At 40.6% G+C, this 12,775-nt stretch overlaps 1 protein-coding gene across 1 annotated transcript in view; it reads left to right on the top strand.

Annotated features, from left to right (window-relative positions):
• Positions 1 to 11,542, top strand: part of QPCT (glutaminyl-peptide cyclotransferase) — a 29,851-nt gene extending 18,309 nt beyond the window's left edge. The window contains exons 4-7 of the mRNA XM_005893747.2: positions 3,958 to 4,134; positions 6,276 to 6,375; positions 9,052 to 9,168; positions 10,899 to 11,542. Of these exons, the coding sequence (XP_005893809.2) occupies positions 3,958 to 4,134; positions 6,276 to 6,375; positions 9,052 to 9,168; positions 10,899 to 11,044 (540 nt within the window). The 3' untranslated portion in view covers positions 11,045 to 11,542. The remainder of the gene's footprint in view (positions 1 to 3,957; positions 4,135 to 6,275; positions 6,376 to 9,051; positions 9,169 to 10,898) is intronic.
• Positions 11,543 to 12,775: the final 1,233 nt, after the last annotated feature.

Raw genomic sequence — 12,775 nt, 5'->3', positions numbered from 1 at the left:
TGGACTTGGTTACTTGACTTGCCTTGGCCAATGGGATGCTAGTAGATAACAAACAGAGGCTGGAAATGTGTTCGTGCAATTGGGCTCGCTCTGTTGTGCCTTGGCCATCACTGTGAGAAGAGCATGACTTGGCTAGCTTGCCAGTCCTAAGAGGAGACTAAGAGGCTTGTGGAACAGAACCAACCTTGATGACTGCAGGGTGAAACAGAGCTCCTCCAACCTAAACCAGTTGTCCCCAGTTAACCTGCAGATCCCAGAGAACTCATGATTGTTGTTTTAAGCCACTGAAGTTGGGGTGGTTTTTACACCTTATTTTTATGGCGTTAGCTGATGCAGCCTTGGATGGGGAAAGACTGCAGGTAATGTACTGACTCTACTAACACTGGTAACTAGGCATTTGTCATACTGCCAGAAAGAAGGACTAGAAGACCGTCACAAATCTGGCCATGCATTTTTTCTAGCTCTGAGATACGAGACTGAGTTATTAGAGATTAAAGACCAAAGTTATTTTTCCACCAATCGTAAAAAGAAGTAAAAAGAGAAAGTTGCCTCACAGGACTCAGGGTCATTGTCCAAAACAGTTTACGGCTATCTAAATGAGATGGTGCTAAGAGAAGGGAATGCGAGCAAGCCATTGTACTGAACCGTGGAGTTACCAAACTGTTGACATTTCTGAGGCACCTGAACCTTCAAACTTGCAGAATATGTAAACACTGGGCATGAACAGAGTGTTTCTGGTCCCAAGCCATCTTATTCTGCTCTGGTATTCTATGATTATGCTCTTTGATTTGGAGTTAGAACTTTGGAACCAGTCAAGGCTCTTTGACTGTCTCCACTAATGTTTGTACGATATACCTTTTGCCAGTGAGACAGTCTGTTCCACTACTTCTTCTTGTTGCTCAGTTGCTAACTCATGTCTGACTCTTTGTGACTCCATGGACTGTAGCCCACCTGGTTCCTCTGTCCATGGGATTTCCCAGGCAAGAAACTGGAGTGGGTTGCCATTTCCTTCTCCAGGAGATCTTCCTAGACCAGGGATCGAACCTGTGTCTCCTAGTTCTTATGAAACCCTGAGTGCATATATGTTTCACGGACAGACACATCCTATCTTCAGTACTATCAGGAGTTATGAGAGACTCAAAATATAATAAGCTGTCTTTTTCTTGGGGTATAATTAAGGAGTAATAGTATGACAGTTGAAATAATTACCATACAAAGATAACTTAGTTTTCAGTTGATAATGACATTTTTTTCTCCTTCTTATGAAATCTCCCCAAAGCAGTCAAGAAAAATTCCATCTTTGAAGAATTCAGGGAACATCTGTTCATGGAAACCACCATATGAAGACAGAAGGTGAATGGAGAAAAGACAGATGACATATCAGAGTAGAGAGATGTCACATTGCCCAGAGGGGAAGAAGTCTAAGAAGACAGTGGTCCCCTGATGAAGTCCTGACTGGCTCAGGGATAGGAGGGGACAGTAAGGAAGGCAGAAATGAGGTAGGGGATGGAGGAGGAGAGTTTAAGTCTGTATAGGGAGCCCTTAGGTGTATAAGAGGGCTTCCCAGATGGCACTAGTGGTAAAGAACCTTCCTGCCAATGCAAGAGCCACAGGAGATGTGGGTTCGATCCCTGGGTTGGGAAGATCCCCTGGAGGAGGTCATGGCAACCCACTCCAGTATTCTTGCCTAAAGAATCCTATGGACAGAGGAGCCTGGCGGGCTACAGCCCATAGGGTCACAAAGAGTTGGACATGACTGAACGACTTAACACACACACGTGTATAAGATTTCCACCCCCTACCTGGCAGATAGGTGACTCTTTCACCTGTATCCTTGTAGGAGATGATGGGATATTTTTCTGGAGAAATTGAGCCAGGGAGGTTCTAGATGTGGGGACACCGGAGGGCAGGAATGAGGTACCTCATGGGAATTGGTAAGATGAAGTGAAAGACTACACAGTAAGCAGTGAGCTTCCCCAGCTTTTCCCTGCTTCCAGCCTGAGAAAGCTCGCAGCCAGCTCACACACGTCCGACAGGAAACTGGAGGATCCTTCTCTGGAGAATGCAAACCACCCATAGAGAAGGCCCACAGACAGTGACATTTGGGGATCCTCAGTGAAAACCCTCAGTGGGCATCAGACTGCCTTGCAGTGGAGCCAAGCAATCTGTGTCTGTCGTCAGTGCTATCGTGTCTTATTGCTTCATGCAAATGCACACAAAGGATGATCAGATATTTGAGGACCGTCTCCAGCATGAAAGAAAGAAAGAAAGCAAAACAAATAATACAAGTTGAAAAATGAACTCAGAGGAAATAGGATACAGCCACAGAAAATAACTTTAAAGAATGCTATTTTCATGTCCTTAGAGAGATGAGAGGAGAAGTTTTATCTGTAACAGATTAAAGCAACATCAGAGTCAGTTCCCCAGAACTGCCTAGGGCTGGAGAGAGTGAATGGTTGTGTATTTTTCTTCATCCAGGTTCAGGTGCCTGAGTGCAGGCACAAAGCAGGCAGATAGTTGAACTTAATGTTATGTTTTTGCCACATGAGTTTGACCAAGGTGAAGAGAGGCATAGGAACTGAACATGTACGCAGGGAGTAATTAGAATGATTGACTTCAGAATTTATGATGAATATTAGTCCTTCTGGTACCCTAACCTCCACAGTCCTTCAACCCCATTGGAGTCTCTAATCTATTGATATGTTCGCCTTTTCACAGTCTTTCCTTTACCTCTGTGGTGTCCTTACTTCACTCTATGCATGCATGCGTGCGTGCTAAGATGCCTCAAAGTGACTTAGCATGCACTCACCCACGCATAGAGTGAAGGGGGGACAGTTTAGAGGTAAAGACTGTGAAAAGGTGAACGTATCAATAGATTAGAACATAATAGATTAGAGATTCCAATGGGGTTGAAGGACTATGGGGGTTAGGGTACCAGAAGGACTAATCTGAAAGGTGAGAGCCGCTGTCAAGACAGTGGAAAGTGTAACATCCATCAGAATCCTACTCATCCTTCTAAGTTCCGCTTAAATACTGTCTCTTTCCTGAAGTCCTTGACATTCCAAGGATTCCACCTCTCAATCTGCCTGGTTCCTAGAGGACTTTTCTGCTACATTGGTGACCCTTGATACGTTTTGCCATGGCCACGTATTTATCTTTCCCTAACCCAAGTAAAGTGTAGGTTCCTCTGAGGGAGAAGCTGTAATTACCATTCTTTGTGTCTCTGTTGCATTCCAAGGGCAGACTCTCGAACTCAATACAGCACTGCAGACTTAACTAAGGTGAGAAGCAAGAAAGACTGGTACTGTTTCAGGTTCAGTTCCCTGGGAGGTGTGTTCTGATGTGGAGGTTAGCATTTCCGTCACTTAGTAGGGAGTGGCCTTACCATCACACCTGTGGCAGGGAGGGGAAAGAAATGGGAGTAGGCAGAGGGAGAAGCCGGGCTGCCATGCAGGTTCAGCAACAGCCTCAGCCAAACCTTGGGGAGCTCTGGAGGTAGCATGGCCCTTTAGAGGGCTCCCATGCCTGCTTAGGCCAGTCATTGCATGTAGGAACCTCCATGGCTGAGCCAGTCCTTAAGGGGACCAACCACCGAAGGCCTTCTGCTGACTCCTCTGCTGGCAACAGGGACAACACCTCCTTCTGAAAGGGACCCGGGTGCTGTGTCACAGTGTGCACCATTGTAGTTCCAGAGTTCTCTAAAGAGTAAGAAAAAAAAATGTAAGACTTCTGTTTTCAGAAGGAGTGGAGATGGTGAGATCTATAAGGGTGAAGACTGTAGGATCTCTGATGATTTTCAGAGAGGAAATGGTGCAAAATAAATTCTGACATATCTTCACTTGTTCTGGCTTCTTCCTTTGCTTCATGGCACATCATTTTGTCCAGTTAATAGGAAAGCATGCTATTTTTTAAATTCTGAGAATATTTTCTCTCTTTTTCTGTTTTGTTAAAATTCAGAATATCTCAGACTCAAGGCCAGATCTTTCACTCCAGCTGATTTTCTTTGATGGAGAAGAGGCTTTTCATCTCTGGTCTCCTCAGGATTCTCTGTATGGGTCTCGCCACTTAGCTTCCAAGATGGCGTCGACACCACACCCACCTGGAGCGAGGGACACCAACCAACTGCATGGCATGGTGAGTCCAGGTGCTCTTCATGATGCTGCAACTGCAGACTCTGCTTCCAAGGAGGTCAAAGCTATAGCCAGTTAAAGACCTAAAAATGCCACGGCGTTCTTGGAGCAGAGTGTTTATAATAGAGCATTATTTGGCAGGCACTGGGTTTTTGAGGAATCCCAGAGCTAAAAAGAATGATTCTGGGTTAGAAGTTATGTTTGACTGAGCTTAACTAAAATGATGTAAAAAATCAGAATAAGGAAGCATCAGATTCAGTTTGGTCCCATGGGAGCACATTCCCCCAGTAAGTTTAGAGGTGAAGAGAGCAAGTCCCATCTCTGAGGCCTCTGTCAAGCCAGAGGAGACTGAGGTCTTGGGAAATGGGGTATGAGTGGAACATAGTATAGGGATGGGAGTGAAGAATTTCCTTGGTGGCTTCAAAACATTATAGTGACTTCCAGTGAGTATAGGAAATTTTGATGTGGCGTTTTTGACATGAGGGTAGTGACATTTCAGTGCTTCCTTAAAATTTTGGTCTTATTACCAAGTAGTGGGTGCAACTTATGGCCCCCCTTCATCCCTCATTCTGGCCCCACAACCCATGCCTGGTCCCTTATTCCATCTTTGGATTTCCTTCCTATTCTGACTCTCTTCCCATATTTGACATTCACTGACACCTGCATGGAACCCATGAGACTTCAATCTTCCTGTGGCTCCACCCATCCCTGACTCTCATCCTATCTGTGAACTGGTAACCTGTTTCTAACACCCTCCATTCATCTGTGTCCTTTGTCCTATCACTGACCTTCGCCCTGTGAGTCCAGATGGCCACATGCAGTGTCCTGTAAGACTCCAACACATCTCGTGTTGGCTTTCTCTCTATCCCGTTGCCCACTGGCAGCTCACAAGGGGTCATGCGTACATGCTCAGTCACTCAGTCATGTCTGACTCTTTGTGAGCCCAGGGACTATAGCCCACCAGGCTCCTCTGTCCATGGGATTTTCCAGGCAAGAATACTGGAGTGGTTTGCCATTTCTTTCTCCGGGGGATCTACCCGACCCAGGGATCAACCCTGCATTTCCTGCATTGTGGGTAACTTCTTTACCACTGAGCCATCCGGGGAAGCCCCATACGGTGTCAAGAGAACATAATTGACACCTCATTTAATCACTTTTGCTCAAGTGGTTAAAAGGGTTCAAAGGAGGAGAAGAGGCCTGACTGATCAGCAGGAGGAACAAAGTTATTTGTTTACGAGTCCAAATATATGAATTCATAGTGATAGTTAAGACCATTTTTCCTCCAGAACAAATTCCTAGGAGCTTATCCAACCTGGTGAATATACTCCTATTTCAAACAAGATATTTTTTTCCCGATAAATATATTTAATCATCATTCATGAGTTAATAGATACTATGTCTTAGAGTCATAGACTCTGAAAATATCTATTATATATCAGGATCAATGCTAGATATTACTCATACCTTACCTCACTTAAATAAATCAGGCATTCTTAATGTAGGGGGTAGTCTCCAGGGAGTCCTCAAGCCTGCTAAAGTTTTATGGCTCAAAGAAGAATCACTTGGCTTATTACAGAGGCTTTTAGCCAGAAAGGACCTTTAGAGATCAGCAAGCTAGAGCTTCTAGTTTGACAGAAAAGGAAATGGATATTCAGAGACTAAGCTTACAGAACTCCTAGTCAAGGAAACTCTCTTAGGTGCTGCTTTAAGGAATAAATAGTTCCTATGCAAGTGTTCTCTTTGGCAGTCGTGTTATTACAGGCTAAGGATAAAATGACTGATTAGAATGGAGTAGAAGACAAGACAGGCTTTTAAGCCCATCTGAAAATAAAGCAAATGTATCCTTTTTTTCTATGAAATATTTATCCACGTGTCCTCCTTCTAATTTAGCCTTAGTGATATTGTTCTGGAGTTACAGACATGAAGAATCTACATTTTGCTATTTCTCCACATTGTATAAGCAAGATTTAAAAATCTCCCTCAGATGATTCCTTTACAATGTTATTAAACCTTTTGTTGATTTATACAGCTCCTCATTTCATTCTCAGTTATTAAAATGCAGTTAGTCTTGACTGATTTTTTTCTATTTTTGAGTATGAAATGTGTTTTGGCAACAGTGATTATATAATATTTTTTCTCCCTTAGGATTTATTGGTCTTACTGGATTTAATTGGAGCTCCATTCCCAACATTTCCTAACTTTTTCCCAAACACTGCCAGATGGTTTGGTAGACTTGAAGCAATTGGTAAGCAGCGCTCTTATTATGGTGGCTCAGATGGTAAAGAATCTGCCTGCAATGCGGGAGACCTGGGTTCCATCCCTGGGGGTTGGGAAGAATGGAGAATGGAATGGCCACTGACTCCAGTATTCTTGCCTGGAGAATTCCATGGACAGAGAAGCCTGGTGGGCTACAGTCCATGGGGTTGCAAAGTGTTGGACATGACTGAAAGGCTAACACTTTCACTTTTTCACTCTTAGAGAATCAAACCTGGTTTCTTCTCACTGATAAACACTGCATTCTAAAATTCAGAATTTGTGACTTAAGGGTGTGATCAGAGTACACAATATACTTTACTGGCTTTTATCTTGCTTTATTAATTAATTATTCCTATTCATCTGTTTTTATTTTCCTGCATGAAACTGCATTTTGAAATGGAAACATAAAATACTACATTTCATATATTCATATCCTTAGAAATAGCTTCGAGATATTTTCTCAGAGTCCTGTTTGTAACAAATGGAATGCATTTTTAGGGAAAACTCAGCAAAGCACACTGGATAATGATGAATGTTATGTCCTTATAATGATACCAAAAGATATCCTTTAATGTTTCTTTTTTTCTTCTGTTGTCTTTGTCATCTTCTATTTGCTGCCTTATGTAGTTGTGATATTCTTTTAAATTTAGTACCATCTTTGTCTATTTTCTAAAGCAATAAGTAAAGGGGATGCAAGAGAAAGCCAAAATCCTTCAAGAGTCACTTAAGAGAAGGTTTGCTGCTGCTGCTAAGTCGCTTCAGTCATATCCAACTCTGCGACCCCATAGACGGCAGCCCACCAGGCTCCCCCGTCCCTGGGATTCTCCAGGCAAGAACACTGGAGTGGGTTGCCATTTCCTTCTCCAGTGCATGAAAGTGAAAAGTGAAAGTGAAGTCGTTCAGTCGTGCCTAACTCAGCGACCCCATGGACTGCAGCCTACCAGGCTCCTCCGTCCATGGGATTTTCCAGGCAAGAGTACTGGAGTGGGGTGCCATCACCTTCTCTGAAAAGAAGGTTTAGTGACAACTAAATGAGAGTAGATTAGGCCAGATGAGGTTAGGCCAGGTTAGCCAAGGAAACAAAGTTATCTGTGGCTCAGGAGAGAGGCTGGGGGCTTGGAGAAGAAGAATAACTTCTTTCTCTTGTATCTCTACTCCATATACTCCTCCCTCTCCACACACACACACACACACACACACACACACACACGAACAAAACAAACGATGAAAGATTGGCCTTAGGGAGGGATGAACATGAGATAGATGTTTATTATAGAATTCAAGCCCTGCGCAAAAACATCAGACTAAGAATTCTTTTCTAGCCACACAGACTTCTTGCAGTGGGGTAGGATAGTACTTCCTTCTCAGCAGTGGGGGAAAATGCTGCCATCTCAACTCATACTTTTGCCACAATGTGCCTATATCCAGATCTAGAATATTGTGAAAGAAATGTTTACCTGAACCTCAGATGCTTATCTTTGACAAATTTCAATTTCTAATTTGAAAGACTTGCTATTCTGGTATTAATATAAGCTTTTTGGGACACTTCCTTACAGCATGTTTTCCTTACTCTGAGTAGCCTCAAGAAATTGGGTTTGGCCTTCTGTCATGGGTTTTGTTCCCTTATCTCATTTCTTCCACCAGAATGAATTTATATCAGTAACTCACATGTTAATATAATTTTAACCCATTGTGTAACCCACTGAGTGGTATTTATATTCAAACCGTATCTCTAATTGTATAAGGAAAAGTTGTATATGAGATAAGGAATTATAATTATGAATAAACAGATGGGAATATTGTGGTAGTAAGGGCTTTTTTGATGTTCCTAAAATCATATTACATACGAATGCTTACCCTTTGGTCTAATTTTACCCTTTAAATTTAGCAATGAATATAACCAATCCTGCAAAATTTCATTTGGTTGTCCTAAACTCTTCTAGTGATCTCTTTTCATCTTATAACATAGGCTCACGTTATACGTAACTCATGTAACACATGAGTTCTATGTTACACTATGACAGGAGTGATGGAATGTAGGTCAATGGTTCTCAAATTTTAGTGTGCATTAGAATCACCTGGAAGGCTTGTTACACCACAGATTGCTGGACTGCACCCCCAGAATTTCTAATTCAGTCGGTCAGAGGTAGGACCAGATAATCTGCATTGCTAACAAGTTCCCAGGTGGTGCTGATGCAACTGATTATAGACCACACTTTGAGAACCACTGACGCAAGTCATAGTAAGCATCGCTTTTGCAAAGAGAGGTCACTCAGTATAGTACTTCATACCTGTTCTGTCTAAGTTCCCTTTCAAGCCCAGCATCTTTTGAAACACTCTTTGTTCCGGGGTGAAAATCTGTAAGTATCTACACCTGTGTTTTCCCCCTCTGCTTCCCTCTAGTTTTCTCATTCTCCGTCTCTCCACTGTTCTATTGAGTTTCTGACTCTCAGGAGTCAGAAAGCTAAAGTCAGAGGTGACTCCTCCCTCAGAGATAATCCAAAATGTCCACACCCCAAGTTCAGCTTAGAGGTTTTTTTTTTGTCATGGGTGCACTACTCACAGTGTTTTAAAACCAAGTGCCAAGATTTGAAACTCTTTTTGCGTTCTGACTGTCGATTAGTTAAAAATACGTGTTCATCTGCTGTCTAATTATCATCTGCAGAACATGGACTCCGTGAATTAGGTTTACTCAAGGATCACTCTTCGGAGAGGTGGTATTTCCGGAATTATGGTTATGGAGGTGTGATTCAGGATGACCATATTCCATTTTTAAGAAGAGGTAATGTGTGTATGTGTAAATATGTATGCACATGTGTGGTTTTTGCCTATCATATTCGGTGTATTTTATGTGCATTTACAACAATCTAGAAGTGTGAAGAACCATTAAATTTAATTGCTGATAAATTAAATCATTCACCAATCATCTCATGGCTTTTATTTGTTCATGAAAGTCATTGTAAGTCCCTGAAGAGACCTTTTAATTTTTTCCTACATGTAGAATATTTATCAAGGCTCGTATGCCTCTGACATCCCGCTTTCCCTTTCACAGACCTAGATTGTATTCTTATACTTTGTGTAACTATGTTTTCCTGCTAATAAGGAAGCAAAGGGCCCTCTTAGTGGCTCAGATGGTAAAGAATCTGCCTGCGATGCAGGAGACTCAGGTATGATCCCTGGGTTGGGAAGATACCCTGGAGAAGGAAATGGCAACCCACTCCAGTATTCTTGCCTGGAGAACTCCATGGACAGAGGAGCCTGATGGGCTACATGGAGTTGCAAAGAGTCGGACAAGACTGAGTGATTAACACTTTCACTTTCATTTCATCCTTTCCATCAGTGTTGGAAGTCTAAATTAACTCAACGATTCTTACAGTAGCCATCCAATTCATCTCCTTCTTTTGGTCTTACCTCCTTATTCTTTATGTATGAGCAAATGTTATCTTTAAAAATTGTCAATCAAATTATGTTATTTCCCTACCTTAAAGCTCTGTTGGCTTGCCATCATGGAGAGTAAGCCCCAAAGTCTTCATCATGACCTACAAGGGCTTCCATTTTCTGATTCCTTTCTTCCTCTCCAGCATCACCTCCTACCTCTCTAATTATTGCTCTGACCCAGTCACACTGCTGTTCCACAAGCAGGCCAAGCACACTCCTGCCACAGGACCTTTGGGCTTGCTAATACTGCTGCCTGGTCACCCCCAGGTCTTCACACAGCTTAGTTTCTCCTTTGTTGCATCTGTGTAAATGTTAGCTTCTCAAAGAGGACTTCTTTGATTTTATTTTTTTTAACTGTAATTTATATGTATTTTTGGTCTTCATTGCTGCCTTCAGGCTTTCTCTGGTTGTGGAGAGCGGGGACTGTTCTCTAGTTGCAGTGCATGGGCTCCTCAGTGCGGTGGCTTCTTTTGTGGCAGAACACAGGCTCTGGGGCCCGTGGGCTTCCGTAGCTGCAGTGCACAGGCTTGGTTGCCCCACAGAGCATGGAATCTTCCTGTACCAGGGATTGATCCCCTTCCTTGGCAGGCGGATTCTTAACCATTGGACCACTAGGGAAATCCAGGGCCATCCTGATTTTAAATTCCTTTTTCTTGGCCCTGCTCTCTGCCCCTCATTCTCTATTCCCTTATCTTGTTTTACTATTCTTTATAAACCTTATCATTTTCAAAAATTATTTTTTGTATTTGTTTATTTGTTCCTTTCTCTAGTAGAATGTAAGTTCTATATGAACAGGGCTTTGCCTTTTCACTGATGAACCCTCAATTTCTAGAATAGGGGCTGGCACATAGTAAGTGCTTTATTATTATTTACTGAATTTATTAATATTTGTTTAATGAATGAATGACTTTGGAGTATCAGGGTAAGATATAGGGACATACAGAAGTTATTAGCTGAGTTATTAGCTGTGTTTATATAGTACAGAGCTCCCACTTAGACTTCTCTGAAAAATTATACTTTCTAGCTTACTCATGGGAAATATGTACTTAATTACAAGTCATTTCTTTGTGTTAGGTGTTCCAGTTTTGCATCTGATATCATCTCCTTTCCCTGAAGTCTGGCACACCATGGATGACAATGAAGAAAATTTGGATAGAACAACCATTGACAATCTAAACAAAATTCTACAAGTATTTGTGTTAGAATATCTTCATTTGTAATATTCTGGTTTAGTTTACTGGTGAACTAAATATTCTGGTGATTGCATCTAGTATCATATTCAAAAGTCAAGGAATCCTTTAAAATAATCTGACTCTAGACAATGCTGTGTGGAAACTTCTATCCTATAGATTCTTTCTGTAGGTATCTTTGAATATCCTAGATTTATGTCATGTCCAAATTGCTCATTAATTTTCATCTAGTGATAAAGGCAAATGTAAGAAAAACTGAAGATACATATCTCTAAAAAAACTCCTTTAGATAAGAAGCTATGAAGCTAAATCAGATGCATATAGTTAGTATCATGGTCTTCTAAAATAATATTTAATATGATGGTCAGGTGCAATGTATAGCCTTAGTTTTATGATTTTCTTATACTTGCAAATCTATTGCATATAAAACAAAACAGAGATGCATTTTGAGGACTCAATCTCTTTGAGAAATCTTTGTATGATTTATTTTATGGAAATTAAATCAAAATTAAATGCTATGTTGTAAATGTCTTTCTTTATATATAAATGAAAAAAATCATATGATTTGAAGTATAGCTCAGTTTTATTGTTTACAAATTTTGCATTTTTATTGTAAAATAATATAGTCAGGACAAAAAAACGTAGAAAATAGAGAAAGTAAAAAAGCCATAATTTCATTATATTAACCAAATCATCACTCATTCTAATTTTTCCTCATATATTTTCAATGAAGTTTATATGTGTTTATAATCAAACTCTATCTTCAATTTTTTGGCTTTCTGTCTGTTAAATTATATAATTACCAGACATTTATTTGTTGTTTTGATCTTGGGTTACGATGAAGACAGAGATTGTTGAGTGTGTCCTCCAGAGTCAATATGAAGGTAACACAGAGAAAGCACAGCAATTATGATCATTTCTGTGTATTGTTGTATAAATTATATGATATTCACATTTGTTTAATTACTTATAGCTAATTTCTTATAGGAGATTCATGGAAGCAAAATTGTTTGGGCTGGAAACATGTTAAGAATTCATAGATTTTTCTTTAGCTATAGGAAACAGTTATCTAGAAATACAGACTTGATCACAGTTAAACAATGATGCGATTCATCCTGCCATATACTAATAGATGAAGTTAATTGGGGGGTTGCTGTTTTTCATGTGTTCTCTGTTCTGTGCAGACATTTAATAAACCTCACTGAGTTAGTGTGCTGGGACTGGATAGGGTGTGAGACAAACTGAGTGGGAAATCAATAGCAACCTCAAGTTCAATAGCAAAGACAGTCATTGGAAAAGGAATTTACTTATGAAAACATACTTTCCAGGTCAAAACAGGGGCTAAAATATAATTTATGTATATGACTTTATATAATTTTATACAAGAATAGCCAGAATTATATACAACTATATCTATGTCTGCAATTTCATGATGGTGAATTTTATTTCATTTTAAACAATTTTTTTTACAAATATTCATTTATTCTTAAATTTTGGCCCTGTCATGCAGCATGTGGTATCTTAGTTTCCTGACCAAGGATCTAACCTGTACCCCCTGGATTGAAAGATGCAGTCTTGACTACTGGACCCTGGTGAATTTTACAGAACTGGACTTTTACAGACTTTATTTTACACAAATCTGCTTCTAAAATTCTATAAAGGGAAGCCGTGCATTTGTGAGTTAAATAATATTAAGAACCAACAGTTATTGAGTACTAACTGAGGGTCAATGTTATAGGTGCTGCACATGTTTTTACCAAC

This window comes from Bos mutus, chromosome 11 (genome assembly GCF_027580195.1).
Source record: "Bos mutus isolate GX-2022 chromosome 11, NWIPB_WYAK_1.1, whole genome shotgun sequence".
NCBI lineage: Eukaryota > Metazoa > Chordata > Mammalia > Artiodactyla > Bovidae > Bos > Bos mutus.
The sequence above is the reverse complement of the archived record's forward strand: the minus strand, read 5'-3'. Positions and strand labels throughout refer to the sequence as shown.